General features: G+C 50.0%; 1 protein-coding gene across 1 annotated transcript in view; it reads left to right on the plus strand.

Annotated features, from left to right (window-relative positions):
* POLR1A (RNA polymerase I subunit A) overlaps positions 1–25,430 on the plus strand; it is an 86,543-nt gene that overhangs the window by 48,699 nt on the left and 12,414 nt on the right. Inside the window, exons 15-28 of the mRNA XM_016948898.4 lie at positions 4,614–4,763; positions 5,901–6,084; positions 9,663–9,745; positions 9,863–10,021; positions 11,642–11,740; positions 13,148–13,300; positions 13,557–13,639; positions 14,612–14,777; positions 15,718–15,939; positions 16,809–17,023; positions 18,157–18,324; positions 19,242–19,377; positions 19,847–20,004; positions 24,921–25,047. Coding sequence (XP_016804387.1) covers positions 4,614–4,763; positions 5,901–6,084; positions 9,663–9,745; positions 9,863–10,021; positions 11,642–11,740; positions 13,148–13,300; positions 13,557–13,639; positions 14,612–14,777; positions 15,718–15,939; positions 16,809–17,023; positions 18,157–18,324; positions 19,242–19,377; positions 19,847–20,004; positions 24,921–25,047 — 2,103 coding nt within the window. The remainder of the gene's footprint in view (positions 1–4,613; positions 4,764–5,900; positions 6,085–9,662; positions 9,746–9,862; positions 10,022–11,641; positions 11,741–13,147; positions 13,301–13,556; positions 13,640–14,611; positions 14,778–15,717; positions 15,940–16,808; positions 17,024–18,156; positions 18,325–19,241; positions 19,378–19,846; positions 20,005–24,920; positions 25,048–25,430) is intronic.

Raw genomic sequence — 25,430 nt, forward strand, 5'->3', positions numbered from 1 at the left:
TTCTTTTTTTTCCTTTATAGATTCTTCTTCTAATTCTAGTTCTATTTCTACCACTGCTGCCGTTACTTCCTCCACTGAAGTCTTGACCCCCTGAAAGTCATACTTAAGGGTTGGAATCAACTTGTTCCAAACTCCTGTTAATATTGATATTCCTCCCATGAATCACAAATTTTTTAATGACATCTAGAATGGTGAATCATTTCCAGAAGGTTTTCCATTTACTTTGCCCATATGCATCAGAAGAATCACTATCTATGGCAGCTACAGCCTTAATGAAATGTATTTCTTAAATAATAAGGCTTGAAAGTCAAAATAACTCCTTTATCCGTGGGCTGCAGAATGGATATTGTGTTAGCAGACATGAAAACAGCATTAATTTCCTTGCATATCTTCAGAGCTCTTGGGTGACCAGATGCATTGTCAATGAACAGTAGTAATATTTTGAAGGAACCTTTTTTTTCAGAGCAGTAGGTCTCAACAGGGACTTGAAATAGTTAGCAAAACATGCTGTAAACAGATGTGCAGTCACCCAGGCTTTGTTGTTCCACTTATAGGCACAGGCAGAGTTGATTTAGCATAATTCTTAAGGGCCCTAGGATTTTTCACAATGGTAAATGTTCATTGGTTTCAACTTAAATTCACCAGCTGCATTAGCCCCTAACAGGAGAGCCAGACTGTCTTTTGAAGCTGTGAAGCCAGACTTCTCTCTAGCTGTGAAAGTCCTATATGTGGCATCTTCTTCCAATAGAAGGCTCTTTCATCTACATTGCAAATCTGTTGTTTAGTGCAGCAACCTTCATTAGTGATCTTAGCTAGATCTTCTCGCTTAGCACTAGCTTCTTTTTTTTTTTTTCTTTTTGAGATGGAGTATCGCTCTGTCGCCCAGGCTGGAGTGTAGTGGCGCAATCTCGGCTCACTGCAACCTCCAATTCCCTGGTTAAAGCAATTCTCCTGCCTCAGCCTCCCGAGTAGCTGGGATTACAGGCATGCACCACCACGCCCAGCTAATTTTTGTATTTTAGTAGAGACAGGGTTTCACCATGTTGGCCAAGATGGTCTCGATTTCCTGACTTTGTGATCCACCCACCTTGGCCTCTCAAAGTGCTGAGATTACAGGTGTGAGCCACCGTGCCTGGCCTTTTTTTTTTTTTTTTTTAAATTTGAGACGGAGTCTCGCTCTGTTACCCAGGCTGGAGTGCAGTGGCGTAATCTCAACTCACTGCAGCCTCCACCTCCCAAGTTCAAGTGATTCTTCTGCCTCAGCCTCCCTAGTAGCTGGGATTACAGGCGTGCACCACCATGCCCGGCTAATTTTTGTATTATTAGTAGAGACGGGGTTTTACCATGTTGGCCAGGCTGGTCTCAAACTCCTGAGCTCAGGCGATCCACCCACCTCGGCCTCCCAAAGTTCTAGGATTACAGACGTGAGTCACCACACCCGGCCAGCACTAGCTTCTTTACCTTGTGCTGAGATGTTATAAAGACAGCCTGTTTCCTTAAGCCCTGAGAACCAGCCTCTGCTAGCTTGAAACTTCTTCTGCAGCTTTCTTACCTCTCTCAGCCTTCATAGAATTAAAGAGAGTTAGGGCCTTGCTCTGAATTAGGATTCAGCTTTGGCTTACAGGAATGTTGTGGCTGGTTTGAGCATCTATCCAGACCATTAAAATTTTCTCCCTATCAGCAATAAGGTTGTTTTGCTTTCTTATCATTCACATATTCACTGAAGTGGCACTTCTAATTTCTTTCAAGAACATTTCCTTTGCATTTATGGTTTGGCTGTTTGGCACAAGAGGCCTAGCTTTCAGCCTGTCTCAGCCTCACTAAGCTTAATTGTTTCTAGCTTCTGAGTTAAAGTGAGAGACCTGTGAGTCTTCCTTTCACTTGAATACTTAGAGGCCATTGTAAGGTTATTAACTGGTTTAATTCTAATATTGTTGGGTCTCAGAGAATAGGGAGGCCCAAGGAGAGAGAGAGACAGACAGACAGACAGCCAGACATGGGGGACAGCTGGTTGGTGGAACAGTCAAAATACCAACATTTAGAGATTAAGTTTGCCATCTTATAAGATGTGCCAGCCTGGGGTGTCCCAGAACAACAACAGGAACATCAAAAATCACTGATCAGAGATCATCATAACAGATAGAATAATAATGAAAAAGTTTGAAAATATGGTGAGAATTACCAAAATGTGACACAGAGACACAAAGTGAGCACTTTCTGTTGGAAAAATGGTGCTGGACCTGCTCCACACAGGGTTGCCGTTAACCTTCCATTTGTAAAAAACCATGTTATCTGCAAAGGAGAACAAAATGAGATATGCCTGTATTTAGATCCTCTTTCTTTCAAGTGTGTTAGACTTTTTGATGTACAAGTTTTGCACTTCTTTGCCTAAATTTATTCTTTTTTTGTTGTTGTTGCTAATGTAAATGGAACTCTTTTTTTTTTTTTGGTGGGGGCGGAAATGGAGTTTCACTCTGTTTCCCAGGCTGGAGTGCAGTGGCGCGATCTCGGCTCACTGCAACCTCCGCCTCCCCAGTTCAAGCGATTCTCCTGTCTTAGCCTCCCGAGTAGCTGGGATAACAGGCACCCGCCACCATGCCCAGCTAATTTTTGTATTTTTAGTAGAGACGGGATTTCACCATGTTGGCCAGGTTGGTCTCAAACTCCTGACCTTAGGTGATCCGCCTGCCTTGGCCTCGCAAAGTGCTGGGATTACAGGTGTGAGCCACCACACCTGGCCGGAACTTTTTCTTAATTTCATTTTCAGATTGTTCATTGCTAATATATAGAAAGAGAATTAATTTTTATACGTTGATCTTGTATCCTTCAGCTTCGAAGAAGTCATTTACAAGCTCTAATAATTTGTTTTGTTGGCACTTAAGGGTTTTCTCTCTATAATATCGTGTCATCTGCAAATGTGGTTGTACTTCTTTCTCTCTAATCTGGATGTCTTTTATTTCTTTTCTTGCCTAATTGCCCTGGCTAGAACCTCTAGTACATTGTTGAATAGAAATGGCAAGTGTAGACATCCTTGTCTTGGTCCTGACTTTAGGCAGAAGGCATCCAGTCTTCCATCATTGAGCATGTTAGTAGTAGGTTTTTCATAGGTGCCTCCCTTTATTAGGTTGGTGACGGTCTGTTCCTAGTCTGTTGAGTATTTTTATCCTGAAAGGGTGTTGGAGTTTATCAAATGCTCTTCTGCCCCATTGATTTTACAGATGAAGTGGCAGGTCATATTTCCCTGCGCTTGGATGGGTGTGTTTCTGTTACCTTTCACACCAAGTTCCAGTCTTGAGTATGCCTAGCCTGGGGGGTCCCCACTGTGCATGTGGCACCTTGGTTGAGGTGCAGCTTGAAGTAGGCACCCCAGGAAGTGTCACTCTCCTGCCTTTGCTCCCTCACCCCACTCACCACACAGTGCTGGCATTCTATGTAGTTGAGGCATGGAGAGTGTGGGTCATAACCTTTCTGGTCATCTTCTGCTGAGAAAACGGAATATTTTCTGCTCTCTTTAATAATGCTGTTGTCCATTGTCCCCTGCTCCTGGTGCATGTGGGTGAAAAGGCAGCTGCTCTTATAACTGCCCTGTCCCATTGCCCACTCTTTTTTTTTTTTTTTTTTTTTTTTTTTGAGACAGAATCCCACTTTCTCACCCAGGCTGGAGTGCAGTGATGTGATCTTGGCTAACTACAATCTCTGCCTTCTGGATTCAGGCGATTATCGTGCCTCAGCCTCCTGAGTAGCTGGAAGTATAGGTGCACGCCACCATGCCCGGCTAAATTTTGTATTTTTAGTAGAGATGGGGTTTCACCATGTTGGCCAGGATGGTCTCGATCTCTTGACCTCATGATCCACCCATCTCAGCCTCCCAAAGTGATGGGATTACAGGCGTGAGCCACCGCGCCCTCGTTGCACACATCTAAAGACACTACTTTGTGGGGCCTGCTGCAGGCACACTAAGCGCTGTTGATGGCAGTTAGTCTCCCAGCCCTGGAGCCTGTCACACCTGCCGGTCTGCCCCTGCCCTGCTTCCTCTCTGGGAATGTGTGTGCCTGCATTCGGCCCTTCTGTAGCCAACTCTGGTTATCTCCAGATAAAGCTGTCTCCCTTTGAGCTCTCTGCAGAGCAGCCGCTTGAGAAAGTGCTTCTCTTGGCTTCCTGTTAGCAGTGCTTGTTGGGTGGATGACCCCTCTGAGGGATCCAACTGGGGCCAGGGAAAGATTCCTTGGCTTTTCAGTAGCTATAATTAATTCCAGTCATAGTAAAGAAATATCTGAGTATGTGGCATAAAATGAAAACAATTTACTTTTTCCTCTCCTTCCTTTGGTCTATTTAGGAATTTAATTCAAGTCTAGGGGATTATTCACTTTAAGAACTATTATAGGGAGTAAAAATCCCAGTGAAGTTCTTTTTTGTTTTCATTCCTCATTGGTTTAAATAAAACCTGAAATCACCTTGTCGTATGGAGGTGGACCTGTCTGTTTTTCTTGCCATACCTGAGATCATCAGAAATGGCATTGCAAGGGCAGGAGGTCCTAAAAGGGAAGTTCTTAACTCTTCTTTTTGCCATCACTTTTCTTTTTGCCATCAGTTTGTCCTCTTTTTCTTTGCAGGTTGTGTCAACGCTGCTCATAAATATAATCCCAGAGGACCACATCCCACTGAACTTATCTGGAAAGGCGAAAATCACTGGGAAAGCCTGGGTGAAGGAAACTCCTCAATCCGTTCCTGGCTTTAACCCTGACTCGATGTGCGAGTCCCAGGTATGGCTGTCCAGCTGTGTGGAGTGGAGACTTCTAGTGCCGGGGTTAGACAGATTGGTTTAAAATGGAGACAGAAATGGAGGCACATTCACAGAAGCAGGTACTGTGCCTCAGAAGAGAAGGCATTGTGCCTGAGTTGTTGTCAGCTTTTGTTTTGGAAGGGTTCAGGGTTGATCTCCAGCATTTGACCCTCAGTATAAAACTCACAAGCAGTTTAGGAAGGCTTCTCCTGCAAAAAGGCTGAAATTGATTATGCAAAGCTTGGCAATGCAGAGTCCTGTTTTCCCGCAAGACTGCTGAGTGGCTTCAGATAATCAAACTGGTGTAAGGCTCCACACCCCTAACTCTGAGCCTTAGGAACCAGGCCACAAAAGGGCAGGCCCAGGGCAGAGAGAGCTGTCCACACTGAATATTTCCAAGGCCTCTGCATGTTCCCAGTGGAGAAGTCTTTCCAGGCCCCCAGTGCACAACGCGTTATCACAGAGTCTTAATGGACAGTCCATTCACCCCTGAAACTGCCAGGTTTCTTTTCCTTTATAGACCATATGCTTCATGGGTGCTACATTACGCAGCTAGAAATGCTTTTCTGTTCATTGGCTTCTAATGCTTTAACCCAGCTTTGAGAAAGTACACATTCAGGCCTTAGAGGATGTTAGGAAGATTTTGTTGTTACTCCCAGAGTTCAAGGGAGGAAGTACCTAGGCCAGAGGCACAGTTATGAGGTTGAAGCTCGCCACTTCAGGAAGACCTTGTAACTAGAAGCTCCCATGTCCGGTCACAGGTCTTTGTCAAGGATACTTGACCTCAAGTCAGCGTGGGTGGGTGTGGGGAGAAGGGGATATAAAACACATGGAGAGAAAGAGTGTGACTGTGTGTGTATGTCTCTGTGGTATAGTCCCTGAAGGGAAGAAAAAAAACTGCTGGTCTGTATATGCTTGCCTCTGTTATATTAAAAAATAATATATAGAGAGAGAAAATACTAGTTTCACATATGCCCTACTTTTTTCCATGAAGGATTCTAGGCGGGTCACAGTAGAGGGACTTGCACAACGAGGGTCACACACGGAGTAGAGGGTGGGTGGCTCCCACAGGAGGCATCTACCCGCAGCCCGGCATTGGTGGCCTTGCCCTCCGCAGGTGATCATCAGGGAAGGGGAGCTGCTCTGCGGAGTGCTGGACAAGGCGCACTATGGGAGCTCCGCCTACGGCCTGGTCCACTGCTGCTATGAGATCTATGGAGGCGAGACCAGCGGCAAGGTTCTAACCTGCCTGGCCCGCCTCTTCACCGCCTACCTACAGCTCTACAGAGGCTTCACCTTGGGTAAGTGCCGGGCTCGCTGCCCTGGGGCAGTGACCCGCCAGCGCAGCCGCCTGGCCGTCTCCCAGGCCCAGGACAGAGAGAGCCGTCCACACTGAAGATTTCCAAGGCTTCTGTGTGTTCCCAGTGGAGAAGTCTTTCCAGGTCCCCAGTGCACCACGCTTTATTACAGGGTCTTAACAGATAGTCCATTCACCCCCAAAACTGCCAGGTTTCTTTTCCTTTGTAGACCATATGCTTCATGTGTGCTACATTACACAGCTAGAAATTCTTTTCTGTGTCTTCTCGGGAAGGAGCTGGGAAGTAACCAGGCTCTTCCTACAAAGGCGCCCTCACTTGGCCATCCCTCTCCTCCACAGCTAGTGCTTATTCCCCTTCACAGTGCAGAATGGCACCCTCGTGCCCATTTCCATTCTGTTTCTTTCCTAACCCCTCCCTTTACAGGTTTCTGTCCTCGGACTGATTTCTCATACTCTTACAACCCCATTCCCTGCTACACAAGTGCCCTTTCAGAATTCTCAGGGCCCATCCCACTCCACAGAGGGGCTTCCTTTTTGTCAGAACTGCCCACTGCCGGCTGGGTGCAGTGGCTCACACCTGTAATCCCAGCACTTTGGGAGGCCAAGGTGGGTGGATCACTTGAGCCCAGGAGTTCGAGACCAGCCTGGCCAACATGGAGAAACCCCGTCTCTACTAAAAATACAAAAATTAGCCAGATGTCGTGGCAAGCACCTGTAATCCCAGCTACTCAGGAGGCTGAGGCGGGAGAATTGCTTGAACCCAGGAGGCAGAGGTTGCAGTGAGCCGAGATTGTGCCATTGCACTCCAGCCTGGGTGATGGAGCCAAAGAACTGCCCACGCCTTCCCACTGCGGTGGGGCCATCAGCACTCTTGGAAACACTATGCTGGGCAAACCTGTCGGGGTGATCCTAAGACACGAAGAGGAACTACCTTGTTTGCACCCCAGAAATGAGTGCACGCTGTTTTAGGAAAATGGCTTTGATAAAGAGGCTTCACCTTGGGTGAGTGCTGGGCTCACTGCCCTGGGGCTCCCCTGAAGCAGTCACCTGGCCCCTTTTAGTGTGGGCTTGAGATCAGATCTGTCCAAAGGCTCAGCCCCTGGCCAGGCTTATGGAGGACACTGCACCTCCATGTACACAGAGCAGGGTCCAGCCCTTCCACGCTGTTCGCGTTAGGGGGACGCGAGATGCTGCGTGTCAGGCATGCACCGCAGTCTGCATAGGCGTTGTCTGGTTCATGGTGGAAGTAAGGCTCCTTTGCTTCACAGACCCACTCATGTGCAGACAGAGTGGGAGTCTCAGCGTAGGGCCTGTGGACCTGCAGCTGCTGCAGCTGGAGTTTGTTCATTGGCCCACACTGGGGCCTGCATTACACATTTTATTCTATTTTAATTGTATCATATATTTAATCATGGAAAGGTTAAAAAAAAAAAAAGCATACATGAAGATAATTTAAAATCACCCAGCATGCATTTGTCAGAGATAACCACTAATAGTAATTTGATGTTTGTTTTTCTAGACTTTTCTAGTACAAATACATTTGGAAAAAGTGGGATCCTACGCTACATACTCTACTTCCCTTACCCACCACCCACCAAATGTCCAAATGTATTTATAAAGGTCCTTTGGGATCAGCTAATACAAGTCTACATCCTCATGTCTGGTAATTACAGATTATTCCATTCTTATGGACATATTGTAGTTTATTTAACCAGTTCCTATAATTAAACATTTAGGCTGCGTCCAGATTTTCACATTATTGCTGGGATGAGCATCCTTGAACAAACATCTTGGCTTATATGTCCCATTATTTTACCAGGATAAGGATTATAAGTTAAGTCTGTTTGGCAGCTGAAACTCACCTTCCCCCATCTTAATTCCACTAAGAGACCTGAGCCACTTCTGGGCTCAAGGTCCAAGGTCACCCACTTCCAGTTGGGAACCAGACTAGAGTACCTTCCAGGATAACCAAAGAAAGTGAAGCATGATGACTACACCTCATGAAATGTATATTTCAGTTTCAAATGGTGACCTAGAATAAGCACAAGGATTTCTGCTAACTAGAAAAAATCAGAGCGCTTTTGAAACGAAAATAGAGGAAGATCCCACACCCAGCTCATGATGAGGAACAAACTTAACAAAGGTGCCAGGCTTTAGCTCTGCTTAGTGCATGGTACAAAGAGCAATTGGTCCCTTGAGTGTGAAGATGATCCAGAGGCTCAGGGCTGCAGAAGGAAGCAGGGCCAAGCTGGGAGTGGGGCTACAAGGGGGAACAGGCGAGAGATTGACTTCACTCCAGCCCGTCTCAGCTAGCGGGGTCCATAAAGGGCACAGCTAGTTGGCCTGGAGCTGAACCCATGGGAATGCCCACTTTCACGGTGTGGCCTGCTTACAGAGGAACTGTTTCTTTCCCCTTCTGTTCACACGTGTTCTTAGAAGCCCTCCAGGACCTTGCATTGGGAATTCCAAATATTTCAGCCCCATCTTTTGAACAGTACACCTGCTGTTTTCTTTCCCACTCAGATCTTGGCTGAGGGACTTTTGAGTCCAGTAGCACTTACAGTTGCAGAAAAGAACTAGTTTTGGCCAGGTGCAGTGGCTCACTCCTGCAATCCCAGCACTTTGGGAGGCCAAGGCAGGTGGATCATGAGGTCAAGAGATCGAGACCATCCTGGCCAACGTGGTGAAACCCCGTCTGTACTAAAAATACAAAAATTAGCTGGGCGTGGTGGCGTGCACCTGTAGTCCCAGCTACTGGAGAGGCTGAGGCAGGAGAATCACTTGAACCTGGGAGGCAGCGGTTGCAGTGAGCCGAGATCACACCACTGCACTCCAGCCTGGGCAACAGAGCAAGACTCCGTCTCAAAAAACAAAAACAAAAACAAACAAAAAAAACACTAATTTGATCAAGAGTTGATGTGGAAAGACCTACTGCTGCCCAGGATGAGGAATTCCTCAACCCTTTGAGCCAGAAGGGCAGGCTTCACTGAAGTGACCCAGGCTGTCATCCTCCTGAAGCAATGCTGAGGGACCTGCGGTGGTGGTCCTTGTCACCCAGGCTTGGGTGTGTCTGTGTGTGTGCCTACACAGGTATACTCAGCTATATAGGGTGGCCCCTGTGACATGTGACTTCTGGGACCCCAGACTGAGATGTTCTCTCTCTCTTTTTCCCTGAGCTTATCTTTTCATCCAAAACCTCTTCTTCACCTTCAGCCTATTCATCCAACACATGTCTGTGGAGTGGAGATAGTATAGCTGGTGGCTAAGAACATGAATTTGGGACCCAGGCCTGGGTTTACTTTCTACCCATACGACCACGGGAAATTAGCCCAATTTTGAGCCTGAGTTTTGTCATTTGTAAAATGGGGATTATAAGGTTTGGGCTCTGGTAAGCACCTAAGAGATGGTGGCAATCTGTTAATGATGTTAATATCATCTTCCTTACTCAGGTATTTCCTGCATCTGTGGCACTGGACTCTGTGCTCTGGCCTTACTGAGTTTAGTCTGGTGGGAGAAATCAGGCCTGAGGTCCCCTACAAGCTTGTCTGTTTCACTTCACAGGCGTGGAAGACATTTTGGTGAAGCCAAAGGCAGATGTCAAGAGGCAACGTATCATTGAAGAATCCACCCACTGCGGGCCCCAGGTAAGGAGGGACTTCGAGGCCGTGGCCTGCCCTAGAGGGGTGAAGTGTGTGCTGAGTCAAAAACCACACCCTCGTCGTTTGGCCTCAGCCTCCGCTGTGTTTCTGTTCTCATTCTAGGCTGTCAGGGCTGCATTAAACCTGCCAGAAGCCGCATCATATGATGAGGTCCGAGGAAAATGGCAGGATGCCCATCTGGGCAAGGACCAGAGGGATTTTAACATGATTGATCTGAAGTTCAAGGAGGAAGTGAACCATTACAGCAATGAGATTAACAAGGTTAGCCCAGCATTGCATGCATTTATCCCCACCACTATGAATGCTGATTTTTAAAAAACTTACATTTTGATTCTCACCCGGGCCCTACAGAGCACTTTGGCTGTTGAACAGCTGACTAGGTGAGATGCGAGGTGGGATGGGTAGAACTCGTTGTTTTGAAGGGCCCAGGGCTTTGTTTACTGCCCCAGTTAGGGTCTATACAGGCCTCAGAATAGTGCCAAGAGAGAATGCTTTGTGCTGTTTTTCTTTATAAATGTTTTTATTTTGGGGTGACTGCATTAAAGGGGCTGAATGGGGCCACCAGGGGTGAATAAGCAGGGTGAGGGACCCGGATCGCCCCGGCTGCTCGTGCAGCGGAGCCAGGAATGAAGGCTCAGGTTCCAGTCCTGGCTCTGCCTTGAACTTGCTGTGTGACCTTGGGCAAGTGAGATAACCAGTCCCTGCCTTGGTTTCCTTATCTGGAAGTGGGGCTGTGAGGGGCACCACCTCACAGGGCTGCAGAGAGGCTTCAGGAGCTACTAGTACACAATGCCAAGCCAGTTCCTGGGCAGTTGAGAAAGGAGAGGGGAAATCTTTGCATGAGCTGAAACCACAGCCTGCTTTTCTCTGCCTTTCTGCCCCAGAGCCAGGGTTCTCCATCCTGCTGCTTGGAGGAGCTGGCCTGGCCCTCACCCTGCCTCCTGGGCCCTGGGGCCCAGCCTGAGGAGTGGGGAGGAGGAGGCAATGCCAACGCTCGTCAAAAGTCAAAGTTCGTCTGTAGTGCTCTCTTGCCTGGCTTTTAGCATCCCTTAGGCTGCTGAGAAGACCGACTTCTCATGGGGACAGGTTCCATCCTTGAGGGGTTTTGTTGACAGGAGCTTTCCTAGCACCACCCTGAGAACCAGGAAGCTCAGCTTCTAGGGCTGACTGGGGATGCTAGGAGTAGGGAAGTTGTCTTCAGATGCATCTCAGAATGGTTTCTTGTCCCTCCAGTTGCCCTCTTCCCACCACCTCCGCCCACCCAGGCTCTGCCTCTCCTGTGTTGGGCCGAGTCTGTGGAATTCCAGGCACAGGCTAGAAGCCCCAGACTCAGAGCCCCCTTCTCAGCATCTCCCCAGGATCCCCCTGAAGGGGCATGCTTGGTTCTGCTGGCTCTTGAGCCAAGACAGAGCTTCCTACATGGGGCTTGGGTGGCATGTTCGTAAATGTGACATGATGCGGATGTTGGTATTCACGCTGGGAGAGGACCCAGGCCAGGCTCTGCTGGGCGAATCAAGGGCATCACCTTAAATTTTATTCTTCTCCAGCTTCTTTTTAGAATCACGAACTGGATCTGCCAGCCCCTCTACTTCTCCTTTTCCTTCTCCCTTTTTGCTGCTCTTTGGCCAATGAATGAAACCTCGGGGATCCTGGCAGAGGAAGTCCAGCGAGTGCAGGGCAGGGAGCACCTGTTTGACCTCTCAGGGGTTCCAGGGAAGGATTAATGCTGAATGAGGCTTTCTCTTACCTCGAGTGGGATTTGGTACTTAGGTCTGAATAAATATTCTGGCTGTATTGCTTCTGCTTCCTGGATTTACATCCTGATTCTGGGATTTTTAAAGAAGGTGAAGTCACTGACCACTGTGCTGATTTAATCTGCAGGCATGCATGCCTTTTGGCCTACACAGACAGTTCCCAGAGAACAGCCTGCAGATGATGGTGCAGTCGGGAGCCAAAGGTTCAACTGTGAACACGATGCAGGTATGTGCAGAGGCGGGTTGGCAGCTTTACAGGTGTCAGCAAAGGCAGGTGGGGGATAGCAGGAGGTGGTTTCAGTTTGTTCCCTATAAAACATGACAAGTAAAAAGAGGAAAGCGTGTAGAAATCACTACAGGAGCTAACCACTGTTAACATGCCAATGTTAAAGGCAGATGTAGTTATGAATATGCAGATGGGATATGTATAACGTAGATATATATTACAAATTTACAAACTGTACTATTACATATATTCACGTTATATAGATACATTATGTATACTCACACAATTTTCACGTAATTTTGCATGATCCTTTCTTTCTTTCTTTCTTTTTTTTTTTTTTTTCGAGATGGAGTCTTGCTCTGTCACCGGGCTGGAGTGCAGTGGCACAATCTTGGCTCACTGCAACCTCTGCCTCCCAGGTTCCAGAGATTCTCCTGCCTCTCGGGATTACAGGCATGCGCCACCATGCCTGGCTAATTTTTGTATTTTTAGTAGAGACAGGGTTTCACCATGTTGGCCAGGATGCTTTCAATCTCTTGACCTTGTGATCTGCCCACCTCGACCTCCCAAAGTGCTGGGATTACAGGCATGAGCCACCGCACCTGGCCGATCTTTTCATAATATTAAATTATAAACATAAACATTGTCCTAGAGATTTCTTAACCTTAAACCTTGGTGACCTTGAGAGGGTCTAAAGGCCCACCCCATTGTCTGTTGAGTGTGACAACAGAAAGGCCAAAAGCCGTTAGGAAATCCCCTGACTACATCGAAACCTAGATATACTGCTCTCCTCCAACACGCCAAGAGTATTAACAGGCAGCTTTCTAAGCAAATAGCTCAATAGCTTGAGTTCCCATTTTGTTGTTGTTGTTGTTGTGTTGTGTTTTGTTTTGTTTTGTTTTTAATTGAAAATAAGACAGAGTCTCCCTGTATTGCCCAGGGTGGTCTCAAACTTCTGGGCTCAAGGGATCCTCCTGCCTCAGCCCCGCAAAGTGCTAAGATTGTAGATGTGAGCCACCACACCCGGCCCTGAGTTCCCTTTTGGCTCTAGAATGTGAGGATCGCAATAAATGGCTGTTTCCTGCAGGCCTCTCTTTCCCCATCAGGACCCTCCAGTCCCTTACAGGTATAACATGAGATGGTTCTGAGACATGGCTCTTTTTATAGAGAGCACCCATTTTCAACTGACCCCAAATGTGAAAATCCAGATCAGTCAACCAAAGGAAGGTATTTTTTTTTTCTTAAAATGAAGGCTTCCTGGTTTGTTTAGAAATGTAGGTTAGCCTTCAAGAACTCGGTTTCCATGCAGCTTTTCTTCAAGGTCAGATTATACTTTCCCTGCTGGGACTAAGCACTGTTAAACACACATGTGGATCTTCAGTTTCCTGTGGGTTTCCTGTCCTCCAGATCTCGTGCCTGCTGGGCCAGATTGAACTGGAAGGTCGGAGACCCCCGCTGATGGCGTCTGGCAAGTCACTGCCCTGCTTTGAGCCTTATGAGTTCACCCCCAGGGCTGGTGGCTTTGTCACTGGCAGATTCCTCACCGGCATCAAACCTCCTGTATGTATTTTGGTTTTTCCATTTAGCTTTTTCCCTCATTTCTAGGCTTAATTGTAGGTGAACTATGACTGCCCTACAGGGTAGGGCAGAAGACACTGGGGGCTATTGTAGCTGTTGAGGTCAAAAAGTCCTAGGAGATCAGGGAAGGGAGTGGCCTGTCTGGTCAGGAAAGGCTGCTGGAGGTGTTGGCCTGAGCCCTTCAGGAAGCGCACTGTCCTCACTGTCACCTTTGGGACCTGGGTCCCATTCTCTGCAGGAGTTCTTCTTCCACTGCATGGCAGGACGAGAGGGCCTGGTGGACACTGCTGTGAAAACCAGCCGCTCAGGCTATCTCCAAAGGTAAAATGTATCTGCCGTGCCCCTTGAGGTAGAGTGCCAGGGCCCTTCCTCCCATCGTCTTTCACATTATATCAACAGCTCGTTTAAGATTCCTTGGATGAAAAAACTTTTGGAAAGTTTCCATGAATGGCCTGAGACAGAAAGCAGCAAACACTGTTCCCCTTCGCAGGATCGGTAGAGCATGAGCTCAGAGGCTTATACCAAGGGCTCTGTGTTCTGAGGGTCTGCCATTCCCTGGGGGAAGCTATGGCTGTGGGAGAAGGTCTTGGGCGGTGGCAAGCTTGTCTTGCTTCCTAGAAGGCTCAGCTGCCAAGACAGTAGTGACTAACATTGAGCTCTGTCCCACAGCTTGGGGTGGAGGGACAGTGACTCCTGGGAAGCCCACTGTTAGGGTGGCAGGAGGGGAAACCTAGGCAGAGTGTCCGGAGAGGTAAGCAAAGGGGCTAGGACCAGGGCAGAGAGCAGGAGAAGTTGAGATAAAACTGAGGAGAAAGGCCGCCAGCGGAGGGATTCACATCAGCATGTGGTTCCCAGTACCCCTTAGTGTCCTTGGCAATCCCTGGGCTGACCAAGTTTGAGAATCCTTGACAGCTCCCCTGCTTCGCCCGTCTTTTGGTTCTAAGGACACTGGTCTCTGGGGAGCTCTGCATTGTGGGAGAGTGTAGGGGCAGGCAGTCATCTCAGCAGCTGGGGCTAGATGGGAGCCCAGGTCTAGGGGTGGCAGCCAAGCCGCTCAGTAACATGGCTGCAGCCTCCTCCTCCTAGAAAACCATCAGGAAATGCAGCCCCTGGCTGGGGGACACTGGAGCAAGCCCAGACCCCGGGGCATTGGATCCAGCCTGTTCTGAAGTCTTGTTTGCCTGCAGAACAGGAGCCCCCCTTTCCCTCCCCTCCACTGCCCCCAAACCTCATCAGAGGCTGCCCTGGGGAGGTGATGGGCCGGCGGGGACTGAGCCGATGGTGTCCTTACAGGTGCATCATCAAGCACCTGGAGGGGCTGGTCGTGCAGTATGATCTCACGGTCCGTGACAGTGACGGCAGTGTGGTGCAGTTCCTGTATGGGGAGGATGGCCTGGACATCCCCAAGACACAGTTCCTGCAGCCCAAGCAGTTCCCCTTCCTGGCCAGCAACTACGAGGTAGTGTGCTAGACCCCGGAGCCTGGGGGCCGGGCAGTGGGCCTCCCCCACCGAGGTTAGAGAACTGGAATGCACTGAGCTTTGCAACCCAGTCCAAGTGGCCACTGGAAAGTAGAGTGGGAAGGGTTTAGAAGACACCGGTCAGTGCCCTGGAACACTTGTCGATTTCAAAGCCTGTGAACTTTCATCACTTGAGGTGGCTGGAGGGCACGAGCACCTCTGGAATAATACCTACTCTTTGGGGCCATTTGCCGTGTGCTGGGCCCTCAGCTAAAGCACACTATCAATACTATCCATTTTCCTCCTCACTGCAACCCAGGGAAGTAGGCATTACTCTGCCCATTTTGCAGCTGAGGCAACTGAGTATCAAAGCATAAGTAAACAGTCAGTGAGTGGCAGAGCCAGCATTTGAACATGGGCCCGTCAGACACAAACTCATGATTTTCATTGTATACCTTAATGCCCTTGTAGTGACCATCACTGTTGACTGGGCAGTCACCCCATTTGGCAGATAGGGAAACTGAAACCGATGTGACCTGTCCAAGGTCATCAAGCTGATGGTAGAATTGAGGGTTGTGCTCTGGTGCTGAGTCCTTTCCATCCTGGTTCCTATCCCTGAGCTTGGCCATCACTCTTCCCCTCTTCCTTTCTTCCCAGAAACTCCCTTGTGCTCCTGGAGGGGCTCTGAGAGTGCTGCTTTCTTTCCTGTGTCTCCCTCTGCTCCCAAGACCATTGGTTCCCAAATCTGGTTTGCACAAAGTGAGGGCCCTGATTAACAATGGATGCTCAGCCTCTCTGAGAGTGGTGCTCGGCCCCATCATGAGGGCTCCACACCAGCCACCTGGGTCCCCTGAATTTGTGCTCCATGGCCCTCTTGTCACGCCCTCATCTCTTTGATCTCATGTGTGTGATTTGTTTGTTTGTTTTTTTGTTTGTTTAGGTGATAATGAAATCACAGCATCTCCATGAAGTTTTATCCAGAGCAGATCCCAAAAAAGCTCTCCGCCACTTCAGAGCTGTCAAAAAATGGCAAAGCAAGCACCCCAACACCCTGCTGAGAAGAGGCGCCTTCTTGAGTTATTCCCAGAAAATTCAGGAAGCTGTGAAAGCCCTGAAACTTGAGAGTGAAAACCGCAATGGCCGCAGCCCCGGGACTCAGGAGGTGATGCAGGGAGGTGGTGTCCTTAATGTCCAGCACGTCCAGGCTTAGTCAGTGGGTGAGGGATGAGGGGCTGTTTTCCTAAGAGAAGGTAGAATCATGAACTCCAGCTTTGTTCACCGTCAGTCAGAACAGAATGGCTCTCAAATGGGAATGTAAGGTGGGGACTCTTAACAAGGGTGTAGGCAGGGTTTGGGGGAACTAACTGGGGCCTGTGACTTCGGGGTTCCCCACGATCCCAGGTGTGAAGGAATGGGGAGCAGTCATGAGAAACGGAGAGGACGACTATGTGCTAGGGCCACTGGACAGAGCCCTGGGTAGAGATCCACTAAAGGGGGTTGAGGATAAATACCAGGATCCCCTTCCTCCTGCCTTTCCCTCTGCTGCTGGTGCCTCCCATCAGCCAAGCACACCTGGAAGCTGGAAGCAGGGGATCTCTTTGAAGCAGTCACTTTAGGACAGCCTTGAGGGCACAGAGCGTGTGAAAGAGCCTGGATCCAGAAATAACCACGGATCCAGCACAGTGACTGCATCCTAGCTGGCCTGAGACAGTCGTGGCTTTGCCTCTTGTCCTAGCCTAATCATAACAGTCTCCTGTTTCACTCTAAAAGAAGCCCAGTTTGCTCAGTAAATTACATGCTTGCCCTCCCTGGGCTTGAATGGGCCAGGATGAAGAGCTGCTAGGCTTATAGTCAAGCAGGGTGCCCTAGGACAGGTTGAAGTCTCTCCCCATTTTAAATGGGGAGATGGTTTCTCATTGCAATCAGGTTTCTTTCTGTCTCCCTTTATTCTCATTGGAAGCCAATGCTTTTGATCCCTCTTATGCTACTGGGTATCCCTCCCACATAGCTGAGACCCATCCTTCTGTTCAGATGCTGAGGATGTGGTATGAGTTGGATGAGGAAAGCCGAAGGAAATACCAGAAGAAGGCGGCCGCTTGTCCTGACCCCAGTCTGTCTGTCTGGCGTCCTGACATCTACTTTGCATCAGTGTCAGAAACATTTGAAACAAAGGTTGATGACTACAGTCAAGAGTGGGCAGCTCAAACAGAGAAGAGTTATGAGAAATCAGAGCTTTCTCTCGACAGGTATTGACAGTGATTTGTTGCACAACATGTGCGGGAGAATCTGCCTCCTAGCCCCTGCCCTACTCACTCCGGAAGAGGGCTGCCTCCTGGGTTTGAGACTTCAGCTAGAGGGAGGGCAGTAAGACAGCCAGGGGCAACGCACAAGCCCCGAGGGCCCAGGAGTGAACAAGTGCAAGGGAGGCAGGAGTGGACACCCCCATCTGGGCCAAGATAGGGATAGTGGTCTGCTGGGACAGAGGCTTGCAGGAAAGTCTGCTCTCTTGGGTTTGGTGTGGTGGGTGGGGCTGACTGAGAATCAGGGAATCTGGTCACTGTTCACCTGCTGCCAACCGTGTGACCCAGGGCAGGTCATTCATGCCCAGGGACATCAGGTCTTAACTTTTCATGAGGCCTTGGATCTGATTACTCCAGTAATCCTTTGAGCTTTGGGTTCCCATTTGAAGGCCTCAGCTTGGACTAGGACAGACACACACACACACACACACACACACACACACACACACACACACTGTAGCTCAGCACACACACACACACACACACACAGTGTAGCTCAGCGCTCCTAGTGGCTGTTCTTAACAGGGTCAGGCTTCATAGGAAAAATGGTTAGTAAATTACAGAATTGTGCAGCATGAATACTTCTGATGTGGTCTGCAGCCATTTGCACTAACTAAAAATATAAACACTCTCATCACCCCCATCCCCATAATGGCCTAGTGAACCTCTTTCTAATTTTTATAGCAGGAGGTTTAAGCTGTCTCCAAATTGTCATAATTGAGAAGAAAGAATGGATAAAGGAAAAAGTGAATAATGAACCCAGAAATTCTCCTGCTTAGGGGGCTTGTGGTAACAGGCCCAGAGTGGACATGTGACATTCTGGGGGCAAACATGAGGAGTCCAAGCATGAATGTCTAGAGCTTCAGCCACCCAGCTGGGATCTGTGCTGTGTAATTTGAGGACATCTCAGGGTCACTGGGGGGAATTTGAAGATTAGAGGGATCTTTTGCCTAGGAAAAACAAGTCCAGAAAGAGGTAGAGGTTTCAGGTTTCTGGTTTCGGGCAGCATTGACAGTCTGTGGTGTCTGCTCCTGACCCCTGCCACAACTCCCACCCTGACCCCCCACCACCGTCTCTAGGTTGAGGACCTTGCTGCAGCTGAAGTGGCAGCGCTCACTGTGTGAGCCGGGCGAGGCTGTGGGCCTGCTGGCTGCCCAGAGCATCGGAGAGCCCTCCACCCAGATGACCCTCAACACCTTCCACTTTGCAGGCAGAGGCGAGATGAACGTCACCCTGGGCATTCCAAGGTATGGGGCACAAGGGAGCACGGGGTGGGGTCTGTCCTAGCCTCTCCTGGAGAAGGAGCCATTTAATGAGAGGGAGTGAGTGAGTGTGTGTGAATGAGAGAGTGTGTGTGAGAGAGGGACAGGGTCTCATTAAAGTGGGGATCAGGGTTAGAATTTCCAGAGCCCGGCTGGTTTCTTTGGTGCCCAGGCCTGGTAGGATCTCCATTTATTCCTCTGCCAACTCCTGCATCCAAGTTCCTGGGGATGCCCGTGAGACTGCACACTGCTGGGGGAAGGACTCAGGAACGTACATTGTTAACAAGCCCCACACAAGGTGCCTGGTTGCCCAACTCCAGGGGAACCATTCACATAGAACGTGGCCCCACGTGGCCCTGGGCCCTGGCCCTTCAGGTAAATATATGTGCTGGACAAGGGGAATGAGTGTGGGGTCAGACCCATCTGCATTCAGTCCCTGGCCCTGCCTTTTTCTAGCAGAAAGACTCTGGACAGGTACCTCACTTTCCAAACCTCAGGGGGTCCTTCTGTGGAAGGCCAGAGGCTGGGACCCACTATACATCCGGGCAATGAGGGCTGGCTGAGCTCAGCAGGAGCACTGTGGGTGCTAGTTGCCTTCGTTTGTTCATTCAGTAAGCGTCAGCAGGCACCTGTTGTTTGCAAGGCACAGGTGATAGGAAACAAGAATCAGACAAAGCCCTGAGCACAAGGAGTGGGCCCTCCAGGGAGGAAACTGACAGGGGAGTCCCTTACTGTTGCACACGAGGCCAGAGCTGGGATTCTCTGATCTAGCATATTATCCCTGTGAGATCCCCAGGCCTCTCTCAGATTCCAAAAGAACTCTGACATCATTAGGAGAAGCTGCACCCAAACAGAAGGTCTGGTTGCCACTCATGATTGGATGTGCCCTTATTCTGTGACAGGTTGCGGGAGATTCTCATGGTGGCCAGCGCCAACATCAAGACACCCATGATGCGCGTGCCCGTGCTCAACACCAAGAAAGCCCTGAAGAGAGTGAAAAGCCTGAAGAAGCAACTCACCAGGGTGTGCTTGGGGGAGGTAACGTCTCTCCTTCCCAGGTTGCAGACGGGGTGAAGGCATGTTCCTATATCCTCCCCATGTGTGAAGAACAGGCTTTGCTTACTGCTCTGACCCTAGGCTCAGATTCCCACCAATGAGAGATAAGCTGTCTCTGCCAGGTGCTGAGGAGAGATGGACCAGGAAGCTTTTAAGAGAGTCATTAGTTCCACAGCATCCTCCTGTGCCTGAAAAATAAACCATTTCCTGAGTTTGCCTCCCCGCTCTGCTGAGGCCACTCCTAGGAGGTTCAGGCCACTCTCTGGAGGTGACTGCAGGCTGTGGGTCCCCCAGCAGATCCACACCAGTATAGCTCACCAGGGTTTCTTTGGGGTTTGGCCTGTGGTCTCAGCTGCTGTCTCTGTAAACCCTTGGGTCTCGTAACCCACTCACATTGCGCAGTCACCTAGGACCTGAACAAGTCAAGTTCTCTCTGTCCGTCTGGTTCCAGGTGTTGCAGAAAATTGACGTCCAGGAGTCCTTCTGTATGGAAGAAAAACAGAATAAATTCCAGGTGTACCAGCTGCGGTTTCAGTTCCTGCCACATGCATATTACCAGCAGGAGAAGTGCCTGAGACCCGAGGACATCCTGCACTTCATGGAAACAAGGTCAGGGCTCAGGCTGTGATTGTCATTGACCTTGACCCAGAGAATGCGCTTGAACTAGGGCAGGAAGCACCTAGCCACAAGGCTCCCAGAGATTGAGTGCCTTTGCCCAAATGAGCCCTTCAAGGGAAGTGTTTAGGAAGCAGAGGGCCTTGCAGCCTGATCTGGAAACCTGACCACAATCTGGCTTGTGGGTATGACTTTATTAGCCACACGTCACTCCCTGAGCCCATTTCTTCTCTTGGGTTGACGTCAGGATTGTTGTCTTCTGGGGCTTGCAGGCATTAAGACATGGAAATGTGGGTGTGGTAAAGAGAAGGGAGCACCATCAAAGCGGTGCTTCTGTGGTGTCGGAGCAGCACATGCTGTTAATGTTTGCTAGGGTGTTACTCCAGGCAGTATAATGTGGTTCCTGATGCATTTAGATTCTGTGACTAATGAACAATGTGCTGGTGGCATGCTGCTGTTAGATCTCCATTCTATAACCAGGATTGCCTCCAGAGAAATTCGAGTTCCTGTCTCGAGTTCCTGTCCAGTAGGGAAAAGGAACTTTTGTCTCAAGTTCAAGTTACTGTTAGATATTTGAAAAGCAGAGGCCACAATGCTGAGTTCCGGGGAGCAGGAGGATGGGCTTTTTGGGGACTGGGGCAAGCCTGGAAGAGCCCACGAAGCACTTTTGACTCACCAGCTAACCCTAGACGGTGAAGTGTGAACACAAACAGGCTGCATAGCCCAGCAGGTGACAGGCCAGTGAAGCAGGCTTGGGAGGCCCCCGGCAGACTGAAGAGTGTGGAACCTGTGTCAAGGGGCACCTGTTACTATGCAGGAATGGAGGCCCGGGGGGCCACATCTTTTGATTAAAAAAGAAAGAAAACAAGCTTCCCACCCCCTACGTTTTTTTCTTTCTTGGGTCACTTGTTTACTTGCCTTTGCTTTTATATAATTGAGGTCTCCTGACTTTTAAACATCAGCAACTAATTCATGTGTTTTTAAAAGCCCAGTAAGGCCCAGATGGTTCTCATCTGTTGCAGGATCTGGCCACAGGCCACTGACCACTGCCTCTAATCTAGACCAGTTCTCGGTCTTCTGGGAGCTGCTCCGATAGAGAAGCAATGACAGAGCAGAAGCAGAAAGCTCCCTGCACTCAGCCATCCCACAAACACATACTGAGCCATGCCCATTCGTCGCTGAGTCACAGGGGCAGGCGTGGGCAACACAGTACGACTTTTCTGCCCTCAGCCCTCTGCCCTCTCACCTTATGGGGCCTGGCCTCGAGCCAGCCCTCTGTGCAGGTGGCATTTGGGATGGTGGGTCTTGGGGTGGAGGAGCTTGGATGTGAACTCAGTCCTTTGGACGGGGGTCACTGGCCAGGTGCTTCCTGCCCCAGTTCACGAGCCCTGGGTGAAGTTGTTGTTGGCTGGGCCTCAGGAGCACCTGCGTTGGTGCCAGCCTGGGCTGAGAACATTCCTTCTGTCAAGTGGTCCTCCGTGCTATCTGGGCACTGGGCAGAGTGGCAGCGGAGTGCTCTGTGCACCTGCCTGCCAGCTCCTTAATTAACAGCGAGGAACGTAACTACCAAGTGCAGGGGGCGTTTGTGCTGGCCTGGCAGTGGTTTTCTGGGAAATGGGAATTCAGATTTCATGGCCTCTAGAGAATAACTAAGGGTGGGCGGAGTTAGATGTTTTGCCCCAGTTCTGTTCACAGGAGGCCCAGGCCTGCCCAGCAGGTAGGTTGGCACGAGGCTGGCGCCAGCCCATGCTGGGGTTCTTTTTACTTATATTACCTCATGGAATTGAAAATAGGAAATCACTTTTTAAGACTTCTTCCTGATGAGGGACAGCCCTGGCTTGTTCCCAGCCGTGAAGTACTTTTTCAGCTCCTCCCTGTGTTTTGCTTGTGCACTTGAAAATCTGTGATAAATAAAGCCATGAGCAGTAGCTTTTGGTGGAGGTGGCCTCAAGGACTCAGCAGAATGGGGCTGAGGGGTTAGGCAGAGCTAAAAGATGGGGCAGTGGATGAGCTGGGTGCGGTCTGGACTCCCTTTGTCAGGCCCCAGGCAGCAGAGCAGCTGCGTTCAGGCCTCTGGCCGCCCACAGGAAATGGGAGGAAGTGTGAGTGCACTTTCAAAAGAGCAGCCAACCCCCAAGAAGCTTTTTCTCCTTCCTTTCTCCCATCCCTCCCCCTTCCTTCCTCTCTGCCACCCTCCTTTTCTTTCTCTTTGCCCTCACCCTCCCTTCTCCCAGCTGTGGAGTCATGAGACCCTTGACAGAGCCTGGAGAAAAACAGCACGAGACAGATGGTTCCCTAGGTAGAGATATACAAGTGTAGAAGGCCCCCCAGATCTCTGCACTGGCACCCATCACATGGGCTGTTTGTGTAAATTGTCTGGCAGGTGGCCGGGGAGGTGAAGTGGAAAGAGCACTGAGCTAGGAGTTAGGGGCTGTAAGTTTTGGCCTCCGGTCCCCAGCCATGAAAAGACCCAGCTGACAGTCTGTAATTGTAGCTTCTGTGAATCTGACTTTCCAAACAGCAGGTGGTGGAGCTGTTGCCAGGCGCGTTCAGAAACCGCCAGGGGTCATGTGCTCTGTTTGTAATTATTTACGTGGGACGGGAGGCTTCTCTGCCCCTGCCCCTCCTGTTCCCTTTCGGTTGCTACATTCCGATGAGCTGCACAACCTTGAGAAGGCAGTCACTGTGGGCCATTAGTTCCCCTGCTCTTGGCAAAACCATAGAAGGGCAAATTGCACCTCCAGGAAAACTGGCACGCTAGTCGCATGCCTACCACTTACTCACCAGCCATTCATTCTGCCTTCTCACCTCCTTCCCTCCTACGTTCTCCACAAGTCCTGGTCACCAAAAGAGGCAGGGAAGGCAGAAAGCATCCCCAACTGGGGGAATCAGGGAGGGCTTCTTGGAAGAGTTACAGCAGCTGAGGCCCGGCCTTGAAGGATGAGTACAGCTTCAGTAGGTAGATATTGGCCAGGGAAGTTACTGGCAGAGTGAGCCGCTCAAGCAAAGGCCCAAAGGGTGCACAGGGTGGAGGGAGCAGATGGGCAGTTAGAGTTGAGGCCGGATGTGAAATGCTGGGGGCAAAAGCATCAGAGCCGTGACATTGCCACAAGTTGAGACAGGCTGGGGCGCCCAGCTGAGGGAAGCAGCCCTGTGTGTGGCAGCAGCTGAGCCCCGCACCTCCACTCCGCCTCATTCCATCTCCTCTGCTCTGCACAGTAGCCTCGGGTGCAGAGTGAGAGTGATCCCATGTTGCAGATGAGATCAAGGCCCTCCTCTCCAGTCTGTGGCAGGATCAGGACTTTAACCTGAACCTGTCCTTACAGAAACATCTCTCCCACCCCCTCTTTCCAGTGGGATTGTATCTTTCTAAAGTCAAGCCCGGCCTTCTCTCATCTGGCTATCCTGTTCCTGTCCCCAGTGCCTGGTAAACAAGCTCTTCTCTGGATTAATGGATGAGGGGGCTTTTTTTCTACCAAGGGCAAACCACGTACACCTTTAAAAAGTTAAAAAATAATATTGGGGTCTGGGTGCAGTGGCTTACCCTTGTAATTCCAGCACTTTGGGAGGCCAAGGCAGGTGGATCACCTGAGGTCAGGAGTCCACAATCAGCCTGGCCAACATGGTGAAACCCCGTCTCTACTAAAAATAGAAAAATTAGTCGGGCATGGTGGTGCGTGCCTGTAATCCCAGCTACTCAGAAGGCTGAGGCATGAGAATCGTTTGAATCTGGGAGGCGGAGGTTGCAGTGAGCCGAGGTCGCACCACTGCACTCAGCCCGGGGGATAGAGAGACTCCATCTCGGGGGGGAAGAAAAAACTAATAATAATAATACTAGGGAAGATGAGTGGCATTCTTTTGTTTTTAATGAGCAAAATAGTATACATTTGACCTGCCTACTTTTTCAAATGAAGACTCTAAGCTCCTTGAGGGCCTGGAGTCTGTCTTTTCGTCCTTGCTTTGCCACCAGGGCTGGCACATGCTGGGCACAGTATAGGCGCTCAGAGAAAGTGGGACGGCTGGCTGGATGTGTGAGGGACCCGATTCTCACAGTCACAAGCAGCCCTTTTTGGTGTGCTATTCTGGCCTGTTGGAAAAGACAGGCAGGGGGTTACATGAGGAAAGAAGTGGTATGGAGGGGACAGGGTGGATCCTAAGGGGCCCTAAAAATAGATGGCTCTGGAGGAAGTGGCAGGGGGCCAGGTTCTGAGCTTCAGGTTGGTTCTTTTAAATTGGTGTGGTTCTAACTTGTTGACACGATTCATTGCCACAAGCTAAGTTATCTCTGCCCTTCGAAATTTTGATGAGCCCTTCCGAAGTCCTCGTTCTTTCGTCACATTGCCGGGGCTCCCACACCAAGGACGGGAGTTCTCTGGCCAGAGCAACACCACCTTCTGGAGATGCTGCAGGTTGTGGGCAGGGGAAGGTCCTAGTCCTGGGTGGGGTTCCCCTCTCCTACAGTAGATTCTGCCTTCCTTGTTAGAGGACGACCACAGCGGCACCTACAACTGTCCTTCACCAAGCACGCACTCTGCCAGGCGCTGTGAGAGGAATCAGACATAGGGTTGTTTCTCATCGTTAGCAAACAAGATTGCAGAATACGTAGTAATTCCCATATTTTCTAGACAATGGGGCTTAAAGCTGAGGAAGCTGCCTGTCCTACTCATACCCCGGGAGTGGCAGTGCACCTATTGAGACCAGGCCTGTTGGACTGTGGAACCGGTGTTCCTGATATGCCAGAGACGGTTCCAAAACAGCGGGTAGGGACAAGTGAGTGGCTAGGAGAGGCTGGGCCTCCATCTCGTGCACTGATCCCCTGTGGGAATCCCTCAGCATCCTATCCCCCAAATGAGGGTAGGGCTGGACATGCTGGTACTGCACAGGGCTTTTTGGCTTTCTTCTTGTTTTAGATTCTTTAAACTTCTGATGGAATCCATCAAAAAGAAGAATAATAAAGCATCAACCTTCAGGAACGTAAACACTCGAAGAGCTACGCAGCGGGATCTGGACAACACTGGGGAGTTGGGGAGGAGTCGGGTGAGTGAGTCCCTGGGGGTCGCTAGAGTTGCACAGGGACAGCCCCCAGACTGGGCAGGCTCTGTGCCTATTCTCTGTGCTCCTCCAGCCCCGTCCTGGTGCTGGCCCATCTCCTACCTATCTCAGCTTTTACCTGCTGTTCTGAGAGCCCAGAAGCAGCATTCACTTCTTGGCCTGATGGGCCAGGCAGGCGAGGCTGCCAGGCAGCATGGTGTAGCCAGCCCCGGGGCAGGCCTCCGCATCATAGCTCTGCTCTCCAAGACCCCGCTGTAACTGGTCTTCATCCTGAGGAGGGGCTCGAGGTCATGGCGTGCACTGAGCCTTTGAAAGTTCTTTTTCCGGTTTCCTTTGGCTCTGCCTTTGACTTGCCCAGGCAAGATGAA

Source organism: Pan troglodytes, chromosome 12 (assembly GCF_028858775.2).
Source record: "Pan troglodytes isolate AG18354 chromosome 12, NHGRI_mPanTro3-v2.0_pri, whole genome shotgun sequence".
NCBI classification, from domain to species: domain Eukaryota; kingdom Metazoa; phylum Chordata; class Mammalia; order Primates; family Hominidae; genus Pan; species Pan troglodytes.